The sequence below is a fragment of the Vanacampus margaritifer genome, chromosome 4 (genome assembly GCF_051991255.1).
Source record: "Vanacampus margaritifer isolate UIUO_Vmar chromosome 4, RoL_Vmar_1.0, whole genome shotgun sequence".
In the NCBI taxonomy this organism is placed as follows: Eukaryota; Metazoa; Chordata; class Actinopteri; order Syngnathiformes; family Syngnathidae; genus Vanacampus; species Vanacampus margaritifer.
In genome coordinates this window covers 12420377-12442755 of record NC_135435.1, presented here as the reverse complement: position 1 = coordinate 12442755, position 22379 = coordinate 12420377, and the positions used below count along the sequence as shown (strand labels likewise).

The window sequence follows — 22379 nt, the reverse complement described above, 5'->3', positions numbered from 1 at the left end:
AAGTAGCATTGCCTTGAGATACAAGTGTCCTCACTTGCGAGTTTTTGAGATACGGCCCGTTTTTTGCTTTGACTTGTGAGTAAATGCAACCCTGTTATACGAGTGCAGCATTGTGACAAATCGCAATAACATAGCCTCTTATACCCGAATGCTAACATACACCATGCAACTCTATAGGCACACTGGCTAACAGTTAGCATCTTAGTGGCAATGTTGTAACCCTTTCAACAACAGATAACTGAATTCATATGGTGAAGCAGCACATGCAAATGCTATAACAATATAACAATAATCACAGACATACAGTATATTCTTTATCCTCTGCAAAGAATGTCTAATATTACTGCCTTACTGAGAAGCCAAAAGAGGAGCTGAGTCTGCAGTACAGTACTGCATATATGTCTACTTGTCTGTGTGTGTATATGTATGACATTTTTCAGGTCATTTTCACTGACCACACCCAAGCCTGATTAATTCCAGACTTACTCAATCAAGAAATCACTTTAACTCATTCACTGCCATTGACGGCTATAGACGTCAAAAATTCATTTGAACTATTTTTATTAGTTTAACATTTTTTTCCACTTTTGTTAACAATAGTATGGGAAAAAAATATTGTACATTTAGACCAGATATAAAATTTGTGATTACTACCATTGAAGTCATGCGATTAATTACAAATAAAAATAATAATAATCGCCTGATGCCTTAATTTTATTAATTTATTTTTGGGAAAAAAGATTATTTAAAAAAAGAAAAGATTATTATAAATTAGTTTTTGAAAAAAAGATTATTTAAAAAAATATATATATTATTATAAATTAGGTCGACAGGCGATTAAAATGTTTAATTGTAATTAAACACATGACTTCAATAGTTAACTCACGATTAATCACAAATGTTCTATCTGTTCTAAATGTACAATAAAAACTTTTTTCTAGGTTTTCATACTCTTGTTAAAAGCGGAAAAAATGTTAAACTAACAGAAATAGTTCAAATGAATATTTGGCAGTGAATGAGTTAATAAAACCTGTCAGAGAGAGGATCTCAAAAAGTTGCAACAAAATGCCATGAGCTCAAGAAATTCAAGAACATATCAGAACTAAAGTAATTGACATTTATAAGCGCATGAAAAACTTGGAAAAAATATTTTATTATTTTATCATGCATTTAGAACAGAGAGAGAGAGAGAGAGAGTTGTTTTTATTGTTGAATGACAAAGAGGAATGACTGAGTTCCTTGCTGCCCATCTGACTTTGCCATTCCCACAGAGTCAGTAGAATTAGAAGCGTCTATTTGGATGTACCATCCCTGGTAGACTGCAGATTCAAACTTGCGCTGCTTTGTGCTGTCAGTCTTCATATAGAAGACGAAGCCAAGTGTGGTCTCATCGTTCAATGAAATGCTTTTCAGCTTCTTCTTTTCCACTTCCTACCAAAACAAAGACAGAATGGCTATTTAGCATGGTAAAAATGTGTTGTTAAAATAAATAATAATAATAATAATAATTACAGGTGCACTTCAACGTATGAGTTAATTTTGTTCCATAAACAAGTCCGTTCAATCGTAGAGTATGCATATTCATACATATTCATATTTTCGCAGATTTTCCTTTTTTTTGTGCAACATCTTTTTACTTTTATTTTATTTACCACGATATTTTGAGGAGCCAATTGCCATTTTACATGGAAAACATTTATTGGCTTTTTGTTCCCAAATTTGGGGGGGATGGAAAAATGTCATGCATTTTATAAAGAGCTTTGTTTTCCCCTTTTGATAGCTGGCCTGCTGTTTATCAAATAAATGTTTTACATGAATAGAAATGTCTTTGTATTATAATTTTTAAAGAATACTGAATTGTAAAATAAAAATATTAAAACATAATCAAACAAAATGTTAATTAATTAACCTGAAAGTCGCACACACAATTGCTGTATAGTGTGTCGACCTAAATTTACGTGTGACCTAGTGAGTCTGTCAGGTGGGGGTCGGCCATTTACCAAACAGGAATTTTTGTGTAAGCATCAGTTCAGTGCTCTTTGCGTGTGTTTTCTTTTTGTAGGCCTATGTATGCCGTAAGTAGCAAAGTCTGTGATAAAAGGATAAAGAAATGTGCTTTGCCGCCATCGTATGGCCACTACAGGCAATTACAAGAAAAATTGTGTGAACTTGCTTTATTGCAGTGGAATTTCGCAAATTCCCAATGAGAAATTGTCAATACCTCCACTTGTAGGAGCACCCGCTCTTCTTTCTTGGAGCACTTAAGAAAGCAGTTGGTGTCTGTGAAGTTCAAAACCACTGGGTAATTCGGGTCCAAACAAGTTGACTTGTAGCAGTAGATGGTCATTTTCTCTGAGCACAAAAACATTCGTAGAATTGTCCTTACAAAGCAAAAAGTCAATTTATAGTTCTATATTTCATAGATAGTACTTTTTAGAACGTGTACCGAATCTGATAAAGAACCCGAGCAGTGAGAAAAGTGGTGTAATTTCTAATCTTAGGGTGGCTGTTATTTTGCATGGAAACCTGGATTAGGTGAAGCATAGAGAGTCTTCTGTGAGCAGAGGTTTCGTATATAATTGTGCGTGGCGGCATGTTCAACTGCAGTGTTCAGCGCCTTCATTTGTTTCAAAGTGCCCCCTCCTCTTGAAACTGTAACACAACATAGCAAAGTTATAAAAATAAATAAATACATTCATTCGTCAAATAAACGTAATCAATGGTGATAGTGCGCTTGTCTTGAGAATGTCTTTATAATATCAACGTGTACTTTTAGTATGTAAAATACGTCCCTTTTAAGGCACTCAAAATAATTTGGACGAAACTGCTACTTCAATACAGGTTTCAGATTCATGGCCCTTCTTTTTCGGATTCCCTTTTTTGTTCACTTTTAAAACTCGGTTTTGTTCTTCCTGGAGTTTATTTTGGGCATAATTCCACTGTTGGCCGCTAGATAACAGCAAAGTATTGTTTTATGCTGTGTAAATTTGAAAGCAGAATGAACACCCTAAGTAAGCTTTCAAGATCAGTCTAGTTTTTGCTAAAAAAAAAAAAAACTTTTTTAATCCCCTTGAATCCTGCGTTTCACTCCTTTTTCAGATTAATTATGTAATGTACATCTTTGGCCATAATTATTAGTTAAGTTTGTGATTCGAGGGGGAAGGATTTTTTTTGTCGTTCACTGCTCTTGCTCTCTTTCAATGTATTATTAAATGTGTGTGTATTATTTTAAAACTGTATTAAAATACTATTTTAAAAAGCGGTATTATGCTATATAAACATGCTTATGGTGTATTTAAATTGGGTATCTCTTTTTGAGGATTTTACTTGAGTTTACTGTAATTGCAAATACATTTTTCACACACTCTAAAAACAGTTGGGTCAAAAATAACCCAACTATGGGTCAAAAAAATTGACAAATTCTCTACTTGGGTCAATTTGACCCAACTTTAAGTCAAGAAATTGGTCTTTTAGTATAAAACAATACATAAATATTGGTCAGATCCTTTACTTGGGTCAGAAAATCGGGTCATTTTGTATAACACAACCCAGAAATTTGGGTCAAATTGACCCATAAAGTGGATCGGTCCATTTTTGACCCAACTGTTTTTAGAGTGCAAAACATTTGGGACATTGGACTTTGGTAGTAAAATTTCAGGACAGACCGAAAACTACCTTTACAGATCAACTTAATTTGACCTTCTCTGAACTTTTATTACGCTCAGCATTTCATTACTTTTTGCCCAACTTGCTGTTTTTCCAGGAAGGACCTGAAAAAATTCACAACAATGATTTGGTCTATAAGGTGACCAATTCATTTCCTGGTTCAGTGAGAATTGAAATGTGAACAGTCCTTTTTGTGGCTCTTTTTACCTTAAATTAGCCTTCAGTAAGTGAAAAGCATGCTCAATTGAGTTTGACACTGGTGAAAATGCCTTCCTAACACTTTTGCATCCTTAATTATTTATTGAGTGTCATAAGGAGGCTTTTTTTTTTCAAAAAAGAACTCACCAAGTGTCACTGTGCTGGACTTTGCCACCATGACAATGTCATTGAGGGTACATCCTGCCCCATGACATCCACGGCAGCTGCTCCCAGTATCGCAGCCCCTCCCTCTCAACACAGAGAAGCAAGTTTCCGTCATGGTAACAACAAGCAAATCGCTTTCCTGTTTGTTCTCCTCATCCTCCGCCGGGCAAAGCTCTTCTTCACCGCCACTCAAACTGCTCTTGTTCTGCCGCAGATCTTCCTCTCGCACCATTTCCATGCTGAATGCAAGTAGGGTGACCTCCTTGGAGACGGGGCGGAGGGTATCCTTCGTCGAGCACAACTGCTCCTTGTGCTCATTCTTCCTGCCTGGCTTGTGCACCGTCTGATGACAGAAATAAGAGATCAGCATTGAAGATGGGGGGGCAGGAAAATTCTGACGTTATTTACTGCGAGGCTCATTGAAGGTGTGACTGGTTGAAGAAACAACCGTGATGGATGATGTCATCTCACCAACATTGGCTGACCCTCCGCTATGGCCTCAGCCAGCTGCTCAGGGGTTAAATCTTGCAGGTCAGTGCCATTTATCTGCACCAGCTTGTCTCCCCTCCTAAGTTCAAGTTTAAAAAAAAAAAAAAAAACGTAAAAAAATACAATAATTCATCCTGAGTATTGCATATAAATGTAGGATAAAATATTGCCTATTGTCACATTATCTGAGTTGTTAAATTAGTTTCACAATCTGAAGATATCCTTACACATGCTGAGAAAAAAAAAAGATGTGTCCAAATACCTTATGACGTGTTTTCCTCCACCTGCATTTCGATGCTTGACGACATTTTCCACTTCATAATGGTGCTTCCCCTCGTGGAGCTGGTGAACTATTAGCACGCTTCCAATTACGATCGAATCCTGCAATGTGGAAACAAAACAACACCTTTTACGCTGCATCCCTCCACATACATAAGAAAGAAGCCTTGGTCACCCACCGGCATAGCCATGTCGCTGACAATGTACACAAATGATGACGCGCTCGCTCTTGACCAGGTCGCACAACAAAATGACCAAAGCGTGAAGCTCCTGTGTCCTATTTGATATTTTTTGCTCTGAACAGAAGAGGAAGCAGCAGCCGCAGGCCACAAAAATAGCGGAATTGATCTTAAACTGAAGAACAACAAGCTTCTAGAAACAAGAACTTCACTTTGGGACCCATCACATCAATGCTCATGATACTGTACAAAAACGTGACATAGTAAAAAGAAGAAGAAAAATACACACACAATATTGTGTTTTTGCATATGACAGCAGTGACAAAGAAATAACTTCTTGTCTATACAATGCACATAAATGACCTACAATCACGGTTCACTATTGAGGCCCTTACTTGCCAATGTACACACACATTAAATTCAAATTAACTCGATTCACAAACATTCCCCTTTTGTGTGTGTCTTAAACATTGGTGGCCAGAAAATGTCTAATTAAAATGTAACCGCACTAATAAAGGAACCACCATAGGGTGCTGGAATTGCACAAATGGAAATCAACCTTTCTTTTTTAACAGATGTGCTGCTTTTAACTCATTCACTGCCATAAATTTATATATATATATTAAAAAAAAAAAGATTATTAAAAATTAGGGGCAAGAGATGATTACATTTTTAAATTGTAATTAATTGCATGACTTCACTAGTTAACTTGCGATTAATCACAAATTTCATATCTGTTCTAAATGTACAACAAAAAAAATTTTCATACTCTTGTTAACAAAAGTGGAAAAAATGTTGAACTAATAGAAATAGTTCAAATTAATTGTTTACGTTTATAGCCGTCAATGGCAGTGAATGAGTTAATATCGTGACATGACGACAACAATATTGTGGCAGTTCTAATATTGCGATATTGCGTTTATCGTTACATTTCTACTAACAATTCACATGAATCAGCAAACAAAATTGACTGGTAGAGGCCATTTCACTTAGGGGTGCACTCACTTTTGTTGCCAGTGGATTTGATATTAATGACTTGTGTGTTGAGCGACATTATATTTAAAGTGGTAACGGATGTTTTTCAGAAAGTGTTGTTGTTCAAAACCAAAATAAAAGTTTGTTGTTGTTTTTCAATATAGTGACATCATATTTTACAGTGAAGCCATTGAACTTCCAGTTCAACTTACACAACGTAATACATGTAACATAATTCTTCTGCAGACATTGTCACATTATGGACAGCGTGGGACTCGATTAAACATTATTGTGTTGCATTGACATGTTGCTTATTGGTAACATATTGAAACAAATGCATTTTAAGTGCGTAAAAGGCATTTCATTACTTTGTACTAGTGTGTATTGGCATGTTATGAAGAGGAAGTGACAGCGACGCTGTAAAAAATGACCAGCATTTTACAATAATTAACAGTAAAATTTTACAGTCATTTGTTTTGTTGTATTTTCCAAATGAATACAGTACCTGTATAAACGGTAATATCCTGAAAAAAACCCTCTGTTATATCACAACAAGGCCTGAAATATCACAGCAATAGGCAAAAAAAAAGAAGCAAGGATTTCACAGTATTCACCAGTATTGTTACAGTTTATTTAAATATTCTCGGCAATGAACCTGAAGTCGCCATTTCCCTTTTCTCTGAGAGAACAACAAAGGCACTTCCTCCAAAAATGTCAACATGATCATATTTGGAAGTTTCCTGAATGATTAATGAAAAATAAATCAACGACAAAGCCGCGTCCCGCCCTTTCCTGTAGTGCTCATGGCACCTTAGATCAGAAAAAAAGTCGGACTTATTGGTAAATGAAGGGATAAAGAAAATCTTTTGGTCTCATTTCAGTTGTGTCATGAATCCAAATATGTCGTTTAATGCATTTGAAACATTCCATTTGATACATTTTAAGGTGAGGAAAGTACTGTAATACTTTGTGGTAAAATTGTTGAGACAAAAACTTTTGGTAAAAAGTGTAATTAGAAAAATGACAGCGTTTGCTCGCTTCCTGCAACTTGGAATGACTTGGATGGCTCAGTGCTAGAGTGCTCGTGTCCAAACCGGGAGGTTGTGAGTTCCATCTTCAGCCGTTGTGACCATGTTGAAGTGTCCTTGAGCAAGACAGTGAATCCAAATTTGTGTGAATCATCTCAAAATACATTCATGCGCAAACGACACCACAAACCTCAGTAAGGTTTTTTATTTTACCCCTTCTTTATCTATGTTTGCAATATTGTTAGCAGCTCTTGAAGTGCGTCAGTGTTTCAGCAGCTTGCTGGACAATAAGTCCCGAAAACCACACTTATACAAGCGGTACCCTGACTGTGACAATTTAAATAGTAGAAAATGTTACATCGTGGTGTGGTCTGTCTTTGTTTACGTTATCCTAGCCATTTCCTGTTTTATTTTGAAGTCTGACTCATCTCGTTTCAGTTTGCTTGCCTTTCCTTGTATGTTGTTACACCTTGATTGTTCGCACCTGTGCCTTGTTAACCCCAGCTGTTAAATAGTCCCCTGTCATTTGCCGATGTCTTACCGTAGTGTCTACAGAAGGTTTTTTTTCACAGCAGTGGTCCACGGTTATTTTGTCTCGTCACGTGAGTGCTTCCACCCGCGTTTTTTTACCTCCCTTATTGGAGCGCCTTTTGTTTGTCTCTGCCAGTGCCTTGTTTTTTCCCCTCGTTTTTTTCCAGAGGTGATTTTTTTGTTGAAAATAAAACTCTAGCCATTGTTTGGCCTTTTTTTCCTACTCTGCATCTGAGTCCTCCTTCCTCTGCCTCGTGACAGAAAAGTGTTGTCCCGTGGAAATATATCATACAAAATATTTACAAAAATGTGTGTCGTGTTATCACTTTTGCGGGATTTGCGATGTGTGCTCACTACAAAACAATGGCAAGACATTCACTTCCCTAACCGTTCGACATCACTGCGTCTCTAACTTATGAGCAAACACTAACAAAAGAGGAAATAAAAGTCCTCGGTTGTACAATATTCTACTGGCATTGGAACTGAAACGATATATTACTTCCTCTGAGCCCGTTCTCATCATTGTCAATCATCCAGCTGAATGAAACGCGAACACTGTTGATATAACCGTCACGAGAGAAACGGAACAACTCAGACGACGGTCAGTATGTCGCATTACTGTCTCACAATTAGCAATACGGTCATTTAAACTGTTTATTCAACACCACTGACAGAAATTGTTTTATTTATTATTATTTAGAATGGATTAGTAATCTAATTTTCTTTAGTTTAGTTTGTCATTTGTTCTGTGTGTGTGTATATATGTATATGTATGTAAAACTATTTCAAGCAAAAACATCTTAACAGGTCAAGTTACATTTTAAAAAAGGACTTCTTTTTTTATACTAGCAGCTTCGCAATTCTTGTATTTATTGAATTGAAGGAAAAGTCAGGAAAAACATAACGTGCATCATCATTTGGAACACGGTGTACAGTATATATAGACACTGACACTATTTGCAGCCATCCCTGCACCAGCTAAATGCGTATAGTCGGATTGAGTTACATGAAAAGCACATGGCGCTCCCGCAAAGTTTCATGTCCACACAACAGCTGGGACGGCAAAACAACATTTGCGAACAGGACACAAGCGGACCGTTCAAACGCTACATTGTGAAGTAAGGCAACAAGGTGTGCATGATGCAGGACTTTTATTTGGATTTGATGTTATAACTATCAGGTTTTTTAGAATGTCATTAGGAACGCTAAAAATCTCACAGGAATAGGAAAGTAATTACGAGAAGCAAAATTGTGTGACCTTGCCTTATGTTGAGGGCGTTAGGGTTAGAAATACTCATGTACTACAGTATGCAGTGAAAAGTATCATTCCCAAAACAAAAGGAACTATTATCTACAAATTGTATACAATTAGGGCAAAGACTATAATCAGCTACCACTAACACTTACTGTTTTTCTATTTACTATTGATTTTATGCTCAAATGTATGCTGTAAAATAAGTCAATCAAAAAATCCAGTGATGATTAATAACGTAAACTCATAGAGTCAGTGTGAGTGCCATGTAGGTCATTCCAGATTTGGCTAACTTTGACATTGATTTGCAACACTACCAGTAATTAGAAAAATGCTAAGATTAAATTTGTATTCAAATACAATTTAACTTTCCTTATTTAGTTGTAAAGCAGCAGCATTCATGTTTTTCAGGTGACTGAGTATCTAACAGGGTTGTGTCAAACCCAGCAACAACAAAAAAAACATGATATGAAAAAAAAAAGTCTACTTTGATTGTTGAGTGGGACGAATCAAATGATTGTTTCTCTTGGAAAACATAACAAAAAAAATCATACAGAAGAAAATGTCAGTTTATCAAAAATGTTGCCTAAATTGCCGTCCAATTTTTGGAATGTCCCATGTATAGTTCTTGAATGTCTTTAATGTGTGCTATATTGAGTGATTGTCATCCTGCATCAGATGGTGATGCTGGACGTGTTGATAATTGGGGGCGGGCCTCACGCTTTGACCCTGGCCAGCATGCTATCAGCCCCGTTCCCCGAACACAACTCAAATCCAGAGCGAGAGTCACAACTTCCCCCGTCCCGTAGTGAAACGCTGAGACTTGAGCTCGACCACCAAACCCATAACAGGCAATCCGCTGACAACACAAAGAGGAAGGTAACAAATGGTACAGTATGTTCAGCTATGCATTTAATTATGAGTCTAAATTCTTTGTGCAAATTGAGGTCAAACAGAAAAGCATATAAACACACTCAATTAGCTTATGTGGACTGTATGTAAAAAGTGTGAGAGTGTTTCACCATGGTGTGTGTGCGTGTTCCAGTAAGTATAAGTTTCATTGGTGTGTGTGTGAGAGCCTTTCAATAGTGTGTGAGAGTGTTTTCAGTAACGTGTGAGAGGTACATTGGTGTGTCACAGTCGTGTGTGTGAGAGCATTTCACTACGGTGTGTTAGCGTGTTTCAGTAGTGTGAGAGAGCTTTTCAGTAAGTGTGAGAGGTTCATTGGTGAGTGTGAGAGTGTTTCACTAGGATGTGTGAGCGTGTTCCAGAAAACTGAGAGTTTCATTGGCGTGAGAGTGTTTCAGTGGAGTTTGTGACAGCCTTTCAGTAGAGTGTGAGAGTGGTTTCAGCAATGTGTGAGAGTTTCAATTGTGTTTGTGTGAGTGTTAGCGGCGCAGTAGTGTGTGTGAGAGCATTTCCCTAGGGTGTGTAAACGTGTTTCAGTAATGTGTGAGAGGTTCACTATGGTGTGTGAGTGTGTTTCAGTAATCGGTGAGAGTTTCATTGGTGTGTGTGTAAGGGTGTTTCAGTAGTTTGTGTGTGACAGCCTTTCAGTAGTGTGTGAGTGTTTTCAGTAATGTGTGAGGGTTTCATTGGTATGTGTGGGTGTGTTTCAGTAGTGTGTGAAAGGTTGATTGGTGTGAGAGTGTTTCAGTGGATTTGCGTGGCAGCCATTCATTCGTAGTTATGAGTGTGACAGTAGTGTGTGAGAGAGTTTCAGTGGTTTGTGTGAGAGTAAATCATTAGAAAAAAATTTTTGTAAAATTGTTGTAATCGTGAGTGTGAGGGTGTTACATGAGAGCGAAAGAAATTTAGTAGATGTTTGAGTGTTTGAAAACAATTTCAGTAATTTTAAATGTGTGAAAGTGTTTCAGTAGTCTGTATGAGTATTTCTGTAGTGTGCTGAGGGTGTTTCAGTTGTGCGTGAGTGGCAAAAAAAACAAAGTAGCGTGTCTAAAAGTGTTTCAGTAGTTTGTATGAGAGCAATATCTGGTGAGCGCGTGTGACAACTTCAGTGAATGTGCATTTCAGTGGAGTATGTTCGCGAACTTTTCAGCAGTGTGTGTGATTCAGGTAATGAACTGTGTCCTAGACTAATCATGTTTCAGGAGAGCTGACAGTGGAAAAGCGTCTTACCTATTCCACGCCAGCAGGAGGCGCCATTCGGCCGACAGTCCTAAGCCTTCAAGTGGTCGACGCCTACGGAGAGTGGACGTCTTTATGGAAGAGTCAATTCACAGCCCTGAACATCCCTCACCTGCGCTCGCACACACTCGTGCACACGGATTCTGGCAACAAGGTACAAACACACGGCAACAAGGTCTGACGTTAAAACAAGGCGTTCATGTGTGTGTATGTGATTTTTGTCAGAAAGCACTGCAGGAGTTTGTGTTAAAACACAATCGTGTGACTGAGCTTCATCGACTCCCCGACCGGGTGCTCATCCTGGATGACAACGCTTTTTTCAACGACACGCGGCTCGGCAGGAAAGAGAGAAAACGTCTGAACGTCTCCTCCAACCTCAGCGACAGTTTGTCCTTCAGCCTGCCAGGAACGGAGCTAAGTGTGGATTTCTTTCAAGATCAGGTCGGACTGTCTGTAATACGTCGTGTGTGTTTGCGTGTCTTCAGCATGACGTGACGAATTAGCATCGGATGTGACTAATTAAAAAGTCGTGTATTGTGTTCACACTTTAATAAACAAAGTTATCAGCTTGAAACTCTAAATATTTATAATTTTATATATTTTATGTTGTATTATTTGAACTATTTTGCTTGCATTTTTGTGTCTGCTGTTGTTGTGCCCATTGTTTTGAAGAAAACACGAAATATTTTTTAATAATACTTTTTTTTTCTTTTTTTTCTTTTTTTACAGTCTACTTGCTATTTACACCTGCATGGCTGTTAACATTGTCTATATACAAAAAAAAAAGCTAACCCACTGGGTACAGTAGCTGTTGATTTTTAGCAGATTGAGTGACTTTTACCCAAGGTTGGATTCATTATTTTGACCCAGTAGAGAGGGTTGAAGATTGGTCGCCATTTTGGGCAGTTTTGTTGTATACTGAAATTGAAGTGAATTTCACGTAAAGTCAGGACGGTTATGTCAGGAAGACTCTGAGATTCAATTTATTCTACCTTTCAACTTCTGATTATTATTATTATTATTTCACTTTTAGTTTTTCATAATTTTTTTTATAGATTTTCTGCCTTTCTGTCAAATTTCTGATCTTTTTTTGAAATTTTATGACAATTTTTTTGCCTCTCTTCTTTTCCCCTTTTCCTCTTCCTTTTTGGGCATTTTATGGTCACTTTTCATGTAATTTTTTTTTAAAAAACTGACAACTTAAAAATGTGGACTCTTAACATTTTTTTAAAATATTAATTATTGTTTTTATTTTATTTTATCTAAATCATTAATTAATTTTAAGAATATTTTATCTAAAATCAAAATGTAAATAATAACAATAATAATAATAATTTATACAAATTGTATTTATTTTAATTTTTATTTTTTTTAGATCCACAGGGAGACACAGGAGAGAGACTAAAAAGCCACATATAGCTCCAGAGCCACAGGTTGCAGACCCCTGGTCTAGACCCAACATGCTGGGTGAAATACTCAACCCAATGTGCTGGGTAATAAGCCAGCATTGGCTCTCTCCCTTGTGGACTCAGTGCTGCTAGGTTATCTTATTTCACTTAATTTGACCCTCGGCTCAGGCTTGGAATTTCCAGCATGTTCTCCCCATGCTTGCCTTGGTTTTCGATGAGTGTTCCAGCATCCTCCCACATTGCAAAAACATGCATGCTGCCTTCATTGAATACGTGGATGGCAATGTTTTGCGATTAACCAGAAGTGTTTAACCAGAAGAGTATGAACATACAGGTGGAGAGATACAACTTGGACAAAGTGCTTGTGAAGGGAACTGTCACTCGCATCACCCCCGTGACTGAAGACGAGCAAATGTGCCAAGATGTCAGCGCAATAGAGGAACAGGCTTTAAGGCAAGGAGATGGGACGAGGAAGAAAAGAGTGAAACATTTCCAAGTCCATCTTGAAGATGGCGGCGTGCTCAAAGCTCAACAGGTGGTTATGGCAACAGGGCCCACCCGTGTTCAGATGGCAAACATGCCGGAGTGGGTGACTAATATCGAGGAGAGCTACCCGGAAAAGCGTCTGCAACATACTGTGCACCTCATGCACTCTCTATCAAGGACTCATTTTGAAGACACTGACGATCACACACAAGGTAAGAAGATTGTGTCATAATTATATATCACAAATATGGAAATCTGCAATATGTCCAAAAGACTAGCAAGGTCATAATTGATTCGACGACGACATCCATAAAGGTTTCATGTGGCTTAAAACAGATTTGCCACAAGATGGCGCCAAAGCAATTTTGTTTTTAAGTATTGCACCCCGATGCGTCTCTAGGCTCATGTGTGGTGTGTGAGGCCGGCCAGAGAGTAATGGTGGTTGGCGGAGGTCTGACCAGCGCTCATGTTGTCTCCATCGCACTGCAGCAAGGGGCCTGTCATGTGACATGGGTCATGAGAAAGCACCTCCAGGTCCATTAACACTATACTACACATTTGAGTACTCACTGAAAACTCTACTTCAAAGTATTTCTTTCTTCCACTGCTGCATATATGACTCACAGCAATAGCCGACATTTTTTATAACCGTATTTCTCACAGTTAAAGCAATTTGATGTGGGCGATGTGGAGAGCCTGGTGGGTCGTTACTCCCACGTGGAGCATGGCATCAAGATGGATGGCCAAGCATTCCTCAGACAGTTCTTTAACGAAAGGAGTCTTCACAAGCGACTGGCTATGATTCGTCAGGCAAGGAAAGGAGGTGCAGTCACTCCAGAGGCCTACATCCAATTACAGCCTTTTATTTTTAAAGGACAGGTGGCTGTGAAGACGTACTGCCAGGTAATTTGCATGCATGTTGTATTATGAGTGATGGAAGAGAACGATGGCCATTCGTAAAGTACGCAGACCGTGGTACGTAGATTAAGTACAAATTTTGAGGACCTCTGGGATAGAACCTACAATAGAGTGATAAGATCACAGGATGTTCACAATAAGGACAAATGTATAGGGCAGGGTCTGCAACCTGCGGCTCCGGAGCCATATGTGGCTCTCTAGTCCCTCTCCGGTGGGTCCCCAATTGTGGATCTCTAAAAAAAAATGTACAGGAATTATTTATCTATTTATTTCACTTTTTTTTTGATAAAATATTCTTTAAAATGAATTATTTAGAAATTAAAAAACATGAATAATTAAATATTTTACATTTGAGTCAAATTTTTTAAGTTGTTATATAAAAATGTCCAAAAAGTGACCATAAAATGTGCAAAAATGAAGAGGAAAAAGGGAAAATTACAATAAAATGTCCATGAAATTGCCCAAAAAGTCAAAAAAATGAATAAAAACGGCAGAAATGAAGGCATTTAAAACGTAGCTGTCCAAAAACAAAAGAAGAAATCCTGAAAATTACCATAAAATGTCCACAAAATTGCCAAAAATGTCAGAAAATGTTTTCAAGGAAAGGCACGGAAGAAAATGTTCAAAAAGTAACTATAAAATTCTAAAAACAAAAGAAGAAATCCCGAAATTACCATAAAATGGACACAAAATTATCAATTAAATGTCTGAAATTCATAGCAAAACAGGGAGGGAAAAAATTCAAAAAATAGCCATAACATGTCCAAAATACAACGGCAGAAAATTACCATAATATGTCCGTAAAATTGCCCAAAAATTGCAAAAATTTGAGGGATAGGCAGAAAATCTAAATAATAAAATATAATAATAAAAATAAATAAAATAATAATAATAAGAAGAAGAAATGAAAGTCAAAAGGTAGAAGAAAATTAATCTCAAAGTATTGGATGCTGCATATATTTCTGTTTTGGTTCAGCTCTAATTAGCTTTTGGGCCCTCAGTACATTAGACTAACACTAACACACTGTTTCCTTCATCACAATGTTCGGCTCCAGACATATTTTTTGTTTTATTTAAGGTTGTTTTATTTGGCCTAAAATGGCTCTTTTGATAGGAAAGGTTGCTGACCCCTGGTTTAGGAGCATCTGCAGGAAGGAAATATGCAACAAAACAATTAGTTCCCCCTGTGAAGGCATTCTATTGTTAAAAAATATCAGCAAGATGGAGAAGGAAGATTCAGGGAGAATAAACAAGCATACACCGAATTAACTGTATAATGTTATAATGCCCAGGAAACTCAAGTGTGAATCTCTGGTCAGGTGAGTGAAGCCAGCTGGTGCTACAAGAATCAGGCCTGGAGGCTGTCCCTCAGCAATGGAGACCACTGGACAGGAGATATGATCTGGTTGGCCACTGGATGTAAACTGGATGTCAAACAGGACCCTTTGCTTTCTGAAGTGATGAAGGAATTCCCTATTCAGGTGGTGATAACTTCCTTAGAAATCGTTTGTGTAGTGTTAGGATCATTTTTTGTTTTGTATGTTTGTTTGCATAAGTTTAGTTTGTTGATTGTCTGGTTTCTGGTCCGAGCCCCCATCTAATAAGCTTTAAGTAGCTTCTAAGGGGTAGGCTATCTCTTTCACATGTAAATGTATATTCAGATTTTTACCTGAATTTGTAAATATCAAACCACACATATGCAGTGATTCACTGTACATTTGTTCCCATAAAGGTGCTGGATGGCTGGCCATGCATATCAGAGAGTTTGCAGTGGGCAGAGGGGTGCCCCGTTTATTTGATGGGGCAGTACACTGCTCTTCAGGTCAACTTTTAGCGTATACAACAATACCATAATTACTTTATAGGCAGCATTCGATCCATGTGCCTTGTTCCTCTTCTCACCCACAGATTGGACCTCATGCAGTAAACCTGGCAGGTGGTCAGGCAGCCAGCATGAGAATTGCCAAGCACATCCTGCAACATCACAACAACATGGAAGAGACTGCGCTGAGAGCAGGGAGATCAAAAACTGAAGAATATATTCAGCAAATGCAAGGACTTTTATGGCTCTAACTACAGGGAGAGAGAGAGAGACAGAGAGAGAGAAAGAGAGAGGAGATAACATAATAGATATTTTTGATTCATATAGATTTGAAAGTATGTTAATTTTGAAATATTAAAATATTTATTGTGTTTAATTTGGTTCTTCTCAGTAACATAGTATGCCAATAATAATATATTTTAAAAACTCTTTTGTGTAAAAAGTTTTGTCCAGGAACAATAAATTTTTAATTTTGTACATTTCAGCCTGAACTTTTATATTGTTTCTGCCTTTACCCCCATTTTAACCCTTTTTCTTTTGTATAGGGTTAGTAATTCTGCAGAGGAGTATATGGAAAAGCAATTAGAAAAGAAATATATTGGTTGACATGGTTATACAATGTTGTACAATGGACAATATTTCGTTGGAAATTGCTGAGTCACGCTATGATTCATAGCCACGCCCACCTGCTGAATGACTTCCGTGTTTTGGTGGCGCAAGTAAGACGCAAGTGGACAGAAAATAAATAGCACAGCCACTTGGATTAACTACCTTGGAGGTGAGTGTGTGTGTACTATATGTGCAAATTTAAATATTGCTTGATCGCGTGTAGAATTATATAAAGTCTGCTTCGAACACATTCATGTTTGCTCGTCATATTCAAACACCGTTGTACGGGGGAAAGCCACTGTGCAAAAACATGCATCGGAGAGATTTATAATCTGTTTTTGTATCTTCTTTAAAACACATTCATGAATTGAATTCGTGTGACTAATTTACGAATAGCAAAACGTGTTACAGTATGGCAATGACGTCACGGAGTCGCGCTTCTCAGATTAATCAGATGACTCTGTCATCTCAGTTGATATTATTTATCTTCTCAGTATTCCTCGTAGTTTATGGTTGTAATCTACCATGTGTACATTTTTCTACTAGTGAAGATGAAATGACGTCCAATTAATTTCGTGGGAACTGGTTTATCGGGCAGATTTAACACATTGCATGCTAGGTTTTAATGTAAAATAAATGTTAAGCGAGTGCCAAATTTTGTCAAAAAAACAACAACAAAACTACAGTGGTACCAAACTTCCAACTCAGACCATAATCTTACTGTTATCTGGAAATTTTACAAGCACGTTTTATATCAGTACTGTAGACGTGTATTTACAAATATGTATGTTTTACAGCACAATGAGCACGAGAAAAGTGGATAAAGTTGTACTGAGTGTGGAGCAGGATGAGGGAGCTGGTGCTCGTGTTCGCAGAAGCATCGGTAGAAAAGAGGTAAATATGTGTTAAGCTATTTTATTTTATTCATGTTTTTCCTCTAAATACACCAACTTCCATTCTGATTAGAATGCACTTATCCCAAATGCCACTCCCAGTTACAGAACCTGGATCCTTTTCTAATGCTGGATGAGTTTCGTGTCAGCAAGCCTGCAGGTTTTCCAGACCACCCTCACAGAGGATTTGAAACGGTAGGTTTTGACTTTATAAACTCTTTACAATAATCTTTGAGCCACAATTGGACAGATGTGATTATGAACAACAGCCACTAACTATCATAAGAGTTTCCTAAAACATATACAGTATATTTTAATTTTTAAAAGTAGTCTTTAATTTGTGAGTTTAAATAGAAGGTCCAGGGAGCCCCGTGAGTAATTGACCTCCCTCCCCCCAAAAAAATAAAAAATAAAATATGATTATTTGTACATGCCACAAGATGACAGCAAAGCACTATCCATGTTTGTCTAAATTAAACTTCTCAGCTCACACCAACACAGTTACTTGACATCAAGAGTCCACAAGATGGTGTCAAAGCACTACGTTTTTTCATTTAAATGAAAATTCCACAGTTCACTTTAACATATTTGTTGACACAAAGATGCTGTAAAAGCCCCCCTTTTTTTGGGTCAAAATGAAACTCCCGAACTCACTTAATAGCTCTTTGGCACCACTATTCCACGAGAGGGCAGCAAGCATTATTTGTATTTATTTATTTTGCATTGCTGCCTGCTTGTGGCGTCCTGGAGCCACCATGGGAGACAGGGCCTTCCAATCATTGGTGCCACGATGCTGGAATGCACTCCCTGAGTCCCTGAGGCCTTTGAAGGGAGCTAAAACTTTAATATTTAAAAATGCTGATTCGCTTTTAAATGTCTTCCCTCAACTCCCTGCTGACTCTAAATGTGTTTTTATTTTAACCATTTGTCAGCATGTAAACATTTATTTTTATTTTTATTTTTATTTTTATTTTTATTTTTATTTTTATTTTTATTTTTATTTTTATTTTTATTTTTTTTATTTACTCTGTTGTACCTTGAGATTTCTTTATAACTTAAAGTGCATTACTAATGCATTATTATTATTATTATTATTATTATTATTATCAATTATAAACCATATGTGGTGTGCATTACTTTCTCTGGCAGTGTTCAATCAGGAGCCCCTGCGAATAACAAAAATCCGAGGGGGTTCACTGAATCTATAAACACAAACTTAAAACAACTTTATCGCAAACATTCCAGATTAATCTCCCAGCGTGGGTGTATAGGGCTGCACTCCCAGCATGCCTTTCTGCAGGTGTGTTTGCTCACACTCACATGACTTTGGAGAAGATACAGCTGTGCTGAAAGATCACAGGCGGCTCGCAGTAGGAAGTCCAACTTTCAGATGTTCCCAATTGAATTAATGACCTCGAACTCAGCACTTCTTTTGACCACTGGGACAGAGTACGTTCTGCATGAACAGAACCTGGAAAATGACAGTTCACCGAATGTGATTACCTCCACCAAGGAGGTTCAGTTTGTTGGTTTGTTCATTTAAATAAAATAAAAATGTTCAATGTGTATGCCATGAGGTAAAACGATCAGATCAGATTTGCCGATTTTCATGAAAATAGACCTCTGCCCTTATCACTGTCCATTAGCGACCATGGATAATTCTTACTACTTCTTTTTTGGTCTGCCTCTCCATCTCCATTGGTCAACCTCACTGACGAATCCAACTGCTGTGCTTATGTTCGATGTTATGACATTTTGTTCCCTTGGATCAAGATGAAATGCCCTTTAATCTTCCAGATCGTAGCTGTTGGTGGAAGTTTTATCTAACTGAGTGAGCTTGTTCTGATGACTATTTTTCACAGTCTTCAGAATAGTAATGGGAAAATCAAGCGTTGTTGCTTCAACATTTGCTATATTATCTTCTACACCTTTACTGTGTTTTACCCCCAACAGGTAACGTACGTGTTGGAAGGGGTCATAGCCCATGAAGACTTCTGTGGCCATTCAGGGCGACTGCAACCTGGAGATCTGCAAGTAATTATTTTCCAACAATATTGAATGACATTTTAAAAAATCCATGGCAATCGTATCTGTGGCATGAAGCTATGGTGGCAAGTTAGTGTGTGAGCATAAAGAAATATACAAACAGCTTGCCTTTGTCATCAAATCACCTGTTGTAAATGTTTAACGGAAAAAATGACAGATAATTTTGAAGAAACATTTCAGCAGTTTTCTTTTAAATGGCATGAAATTAAAGGCAATTTTCTATTCTTCTAATTTCTAATTTAGTTCCTGATCATAAAACTGCCACAAGAGGGCGTTACAAGTACAAATACCTTATAACACCCAGATTAAAATGCAGTATACTGTAAAAGTGCAAACGCAAAATGTGTGTGTGTGTGTCTAGTGGATGACTGCAGGACGAGGAGTGGTTCATGCTGAGATGCCCATGTCTGAGGAACCCTTGGTGGGTTTGCAGCTGTGGGTGAACCTGTCCAGGCAAAGTAAGATGGTGGAACCAGCCTATCAGGAGCTACGGAGCTCTGAGATCCCCAAACCAACTCAGGGAGGAGTCACCGTGGCCGTGATATCCGGAGAAGCCCTTGGAGCAAAGGCTTGTTTTGCCTGTATCGGGTCAATTGTATTTGTTTGTGTATTGATTTAGGCTGTTTTACAGTCCAAGGTCTTCACAAGGACACCGACAATGTACTTGGATTTTGTGCTGAAGACTGGAGCCCAGCATGTGCAGCCAGTACCCCCAGGTAAAAATTGAGAAAATATTTAGTGTATGGAGGTGGTTTGGTTATTGAAATCATTCTCTTGTGGTCCATTTAAAAGATTATTTTCGGCCCCCAAAAAAAAGAGAAAAAGCTTCATAGTAATTCAAATCCTCTGTTGGTTATCAACTGAGTAATTTATGTTGAATTTATTCCAGAAGAAAATATACATACAAGTCATACACCTTAAACACATTTTATTTGTTTGTCCACAGGATGGACTGCCTTCATTTACACTCTATCAGGAACCATTCATGTTGGTGAGTGCCTGGATGTAAAACAAGAAAGGCTCTTGTGTTACTAGTATAATGTAGGATTTGCCTGCTATACAGTCAACCCCCATGCGATAGGTGAAAATATGTCATATAGAAAGACCATATACCAAAAATTTTTTGGGGATGGTTTTATCAATGTATGTGAAAATACCGATATCAGGTATCGGTATGGGACCAATGTACACATCATGGCTTCATTTGAAACACGTTTCATGCCTGTTGGACTTTAAGAAGAGTTTCCACTTTATTTGGTGTTTGAGTGAGAGCAAACTCTTTTACACAAAAGCTGCTATGAAAGTCTTATTTCCTCCTTCCAAAAATATCATAAAGTGTTTCTCACACTGGGCAAAATTGCTTTCAGATGTTTTGATGACACCGAAACAATAGACATTTGACTTGAGTTGACTTGAGTTAATGTCCAACACCACATGTTCACTGCAACAATAACAAAGAGTCAAAGTGTATCCTTCTTAGGTATTAATTTAATGAGACTGAGATGTTGAAGTTGTACATTGTTCTCTCTAAGGCCCCGAAGAGGAGCATCAGAAGGTGGAGCCCCATCACACGGTGGTTTTGGGAGATGGCGGCAGTGTTCGATTTGAAAACAAGGTAAAAGATACTCCATAATATTCTCTCTCTCACTGCTATTCTGCCTCAGTCCACTTGTATTTCTTTCTCTTTAGGGTTCCGACGTGTCCCATTTTGTCCTGATAGCTGGAGAACCCATCAATGAGCCTGTGGTGAAGCACGGTACATTCGTTTGTCCACAATATTCTGATGTGTGTCCTAAAAGGAACAAACAGCTTGATGCGTTTGCTCCTCAGGTCCATTCGTAATGAACACAGAGGAGGAGATCGACCAGGCGATCAGCGATTACAGAAATGGTCAAAATGGATTTGAGCGGGCCTTAAACTGGAAATCTAAGATCGGAGATTCTTTTGGACCACTATGTTGTACAAAATGATTTTTTTTGTACATGTATTTTTAATAATATTTTTTTTCATAAAAGAAATGTATATTTTACATTCCATTTTATTACAACAACAAGACAACATTTTTGTTTTTATGCCACTTGCCATCTAAAAAAAAAAGAAGCAAATCCAAGTACCAACACAATTACCAACATTCAAATATAGTAACGCAGTTGGACCAAGTGTTCAACAAAAATGGAGCAGAGGTTTTATTCCTAAAAGGTGTATTTAATATTATTGTATGTCGCTCTAATGTAATGTACTTTGCACATTAACACTACACGAGGTGGGGATTAAATAATGATTCAATTATAATCCATTGCACATAAAAGTTAAATAAATATTGTACCTATACAAACAGCTCTAAAAGATCTAATGCAAATATATTTAACTAACAGCTTATACAACTGAACTGTGCATAACAAATTTAATTTACTGAATTAAAAAAATCAAAGTTAAGTCACTGTCACATGCAATTTGTACATCAGTGGTTCTTTCGCAAGCCACTGGAATGCAGGTGTCAAAGTCCTTCATGATTTCGATGTTTCTCTCGTCCAACACAGCTGATTCAAATGATCAGCCCGCCAGCAAGCTCTGCAGGAGCCTGATAATGATCCCGATCATTGAATTGAGTGTGCTGGAGCCGGGAAATCTCAAAAACATGCAGGATTCCGGCCCTCGGCGACTGGATTTTGATATCTGTGCACTAGAAGAAGTCCAACATTATTTTGACACACCTTTATGTATTAACCAAATACAATTACACAAAACTAATAAACACGTTAGTTCTCAGTTGTACAAATTATTGATTATCAATGCAAAAATGTCATGAATCTTTATTATGTTTTGTATTAGTCCTTATTTTATTTTATTTTTCTACATTTCTTAATGGTAATATTAATTGTAATGAATTCAAGACACTCAGAGCTGATAATGGGATGACTGTGTGTTATCCTTTTCATCTGAAATCTCATTACAGTGTACAAAGTCAACAAAATTTTTGTTGTTGACAATAATATGTTCTATGCAGCCCCACTATGGTACTCTGGTTAATATTGAGTTAGTGGAATATGAGTTAAGCAGCAAAATCCAGCCGTTTTTATCCATCTCAGGGGGCAGCCATTTTGCCACTTGCTATCGACTGAAGTTGACATCAATGTTGCTCAGCTCTCAGGTAATAACCAATCACAGATCAGCTTCAGAAAACAGTTGAGCTGTGATTAGCCGTTGCCTGCCTGAGCCACTGTGATGTCATCTTCAGTCGACAGGAAGTGGAAAAATGGCCGCCCCCTGAGATGGATATAATGGC

The 22379-nt window shown here is 37.6% G+C and overlaps 3 protein-coding genes across 10 annotated transcripts; 2 read left to right on the top strand and 1 right to left on the bottom strand.

Moving 5' to 3' along the window:
• Positions 1–1131: 1131 nt before the first annotated feature.
• Positions 1132–5128, bottom strand: il1fma (interleukin-1 family member A). The gene is made up of 7 exons (XM_077563926.1): positions 4977–5128; positions 4781–4899; positions 4501–4597; positions 4012–4372; positions 2527–2652; positions 2222–2352; positions 1132–1431 (listed from the first exon to the last, which is right to left on the bottom strand). The coding sequence occupies exons 1-7, from the start codon at positions 4986–4988 to the stop codon at positions 1204–1206; spliced, it is 1074 nt and encodes a 357-aa protein (XP_077420052.1). The 5' UTR covers positions 4989–5128; the 3' UTR covers positions 1132–1203.
• Positions 5129–8008: 2880 nt separating this feature from the next.
• Positions 8009–15798, top strand: LOC144050858 (uncharacterized). Of its 8 annotated transcripts, none has more exons than XM_077564493.1 (10): positions 8009–8111; positions 9441–9651; positions 10919–11064; positions 11136–11351; positions 12654–13017; positions 13206–13339; positions 13469–13708; positions 15043–15204; positions 15456–15545; positions 15632–15798. In XM_077564493.1, the coding sequence occupies exons 2-10, from the start codon at positions 9441–9443 to the stop codon at positions 15794–15796; spliced, it is 1728 nt and encodes a 575-aa protein (XP_077420619.1). In that variant the 5' UTR covers positions 8009–8111; the 3' UTR covers positions 15797–15798. The 8 variants fall into 8 exon arrangements, with proteins under 8 accessions (XP_077420619.1, XP_077420617.1, XP_077420618.1 ...); XM_077564491.1 differs by having other exon boundaries at positions 10916–11064; XM_077564492.1 differs by lacking the exon at positions 8009–8111 and adding an exon at positions 8502–8628 and having other exon boundaries at positions 10916–11064.
• A 376-nt stretch (positions 15799–16174) lies between these two features.
• pir (pirin) lies at positions 16175–21862 on the top strand. Its single transcript, XM_077564499.1, has 10 exons — positions 16175–16323; positions 16952–17048; positions 17150–17242; positions 19001–19081; positions 19455–19661; positions 19725–19809; positions 20040–20084; positions 20626–20708; positions 20783–20849; positions 20924–21862. Exons 2-10 carry the CDS (start codon positions 16956–16958, stop codon positions 21061–21063), a joined length of 894 nt encoding a protein of 297 aa, XP_077420625.1. The 5' UTR covers positions 16175–16323; positions 16952–16955; the 3' UTR covers positions 21064–21862.
• Positions 21863–22379: the final 517 nt, after the last annotated feature.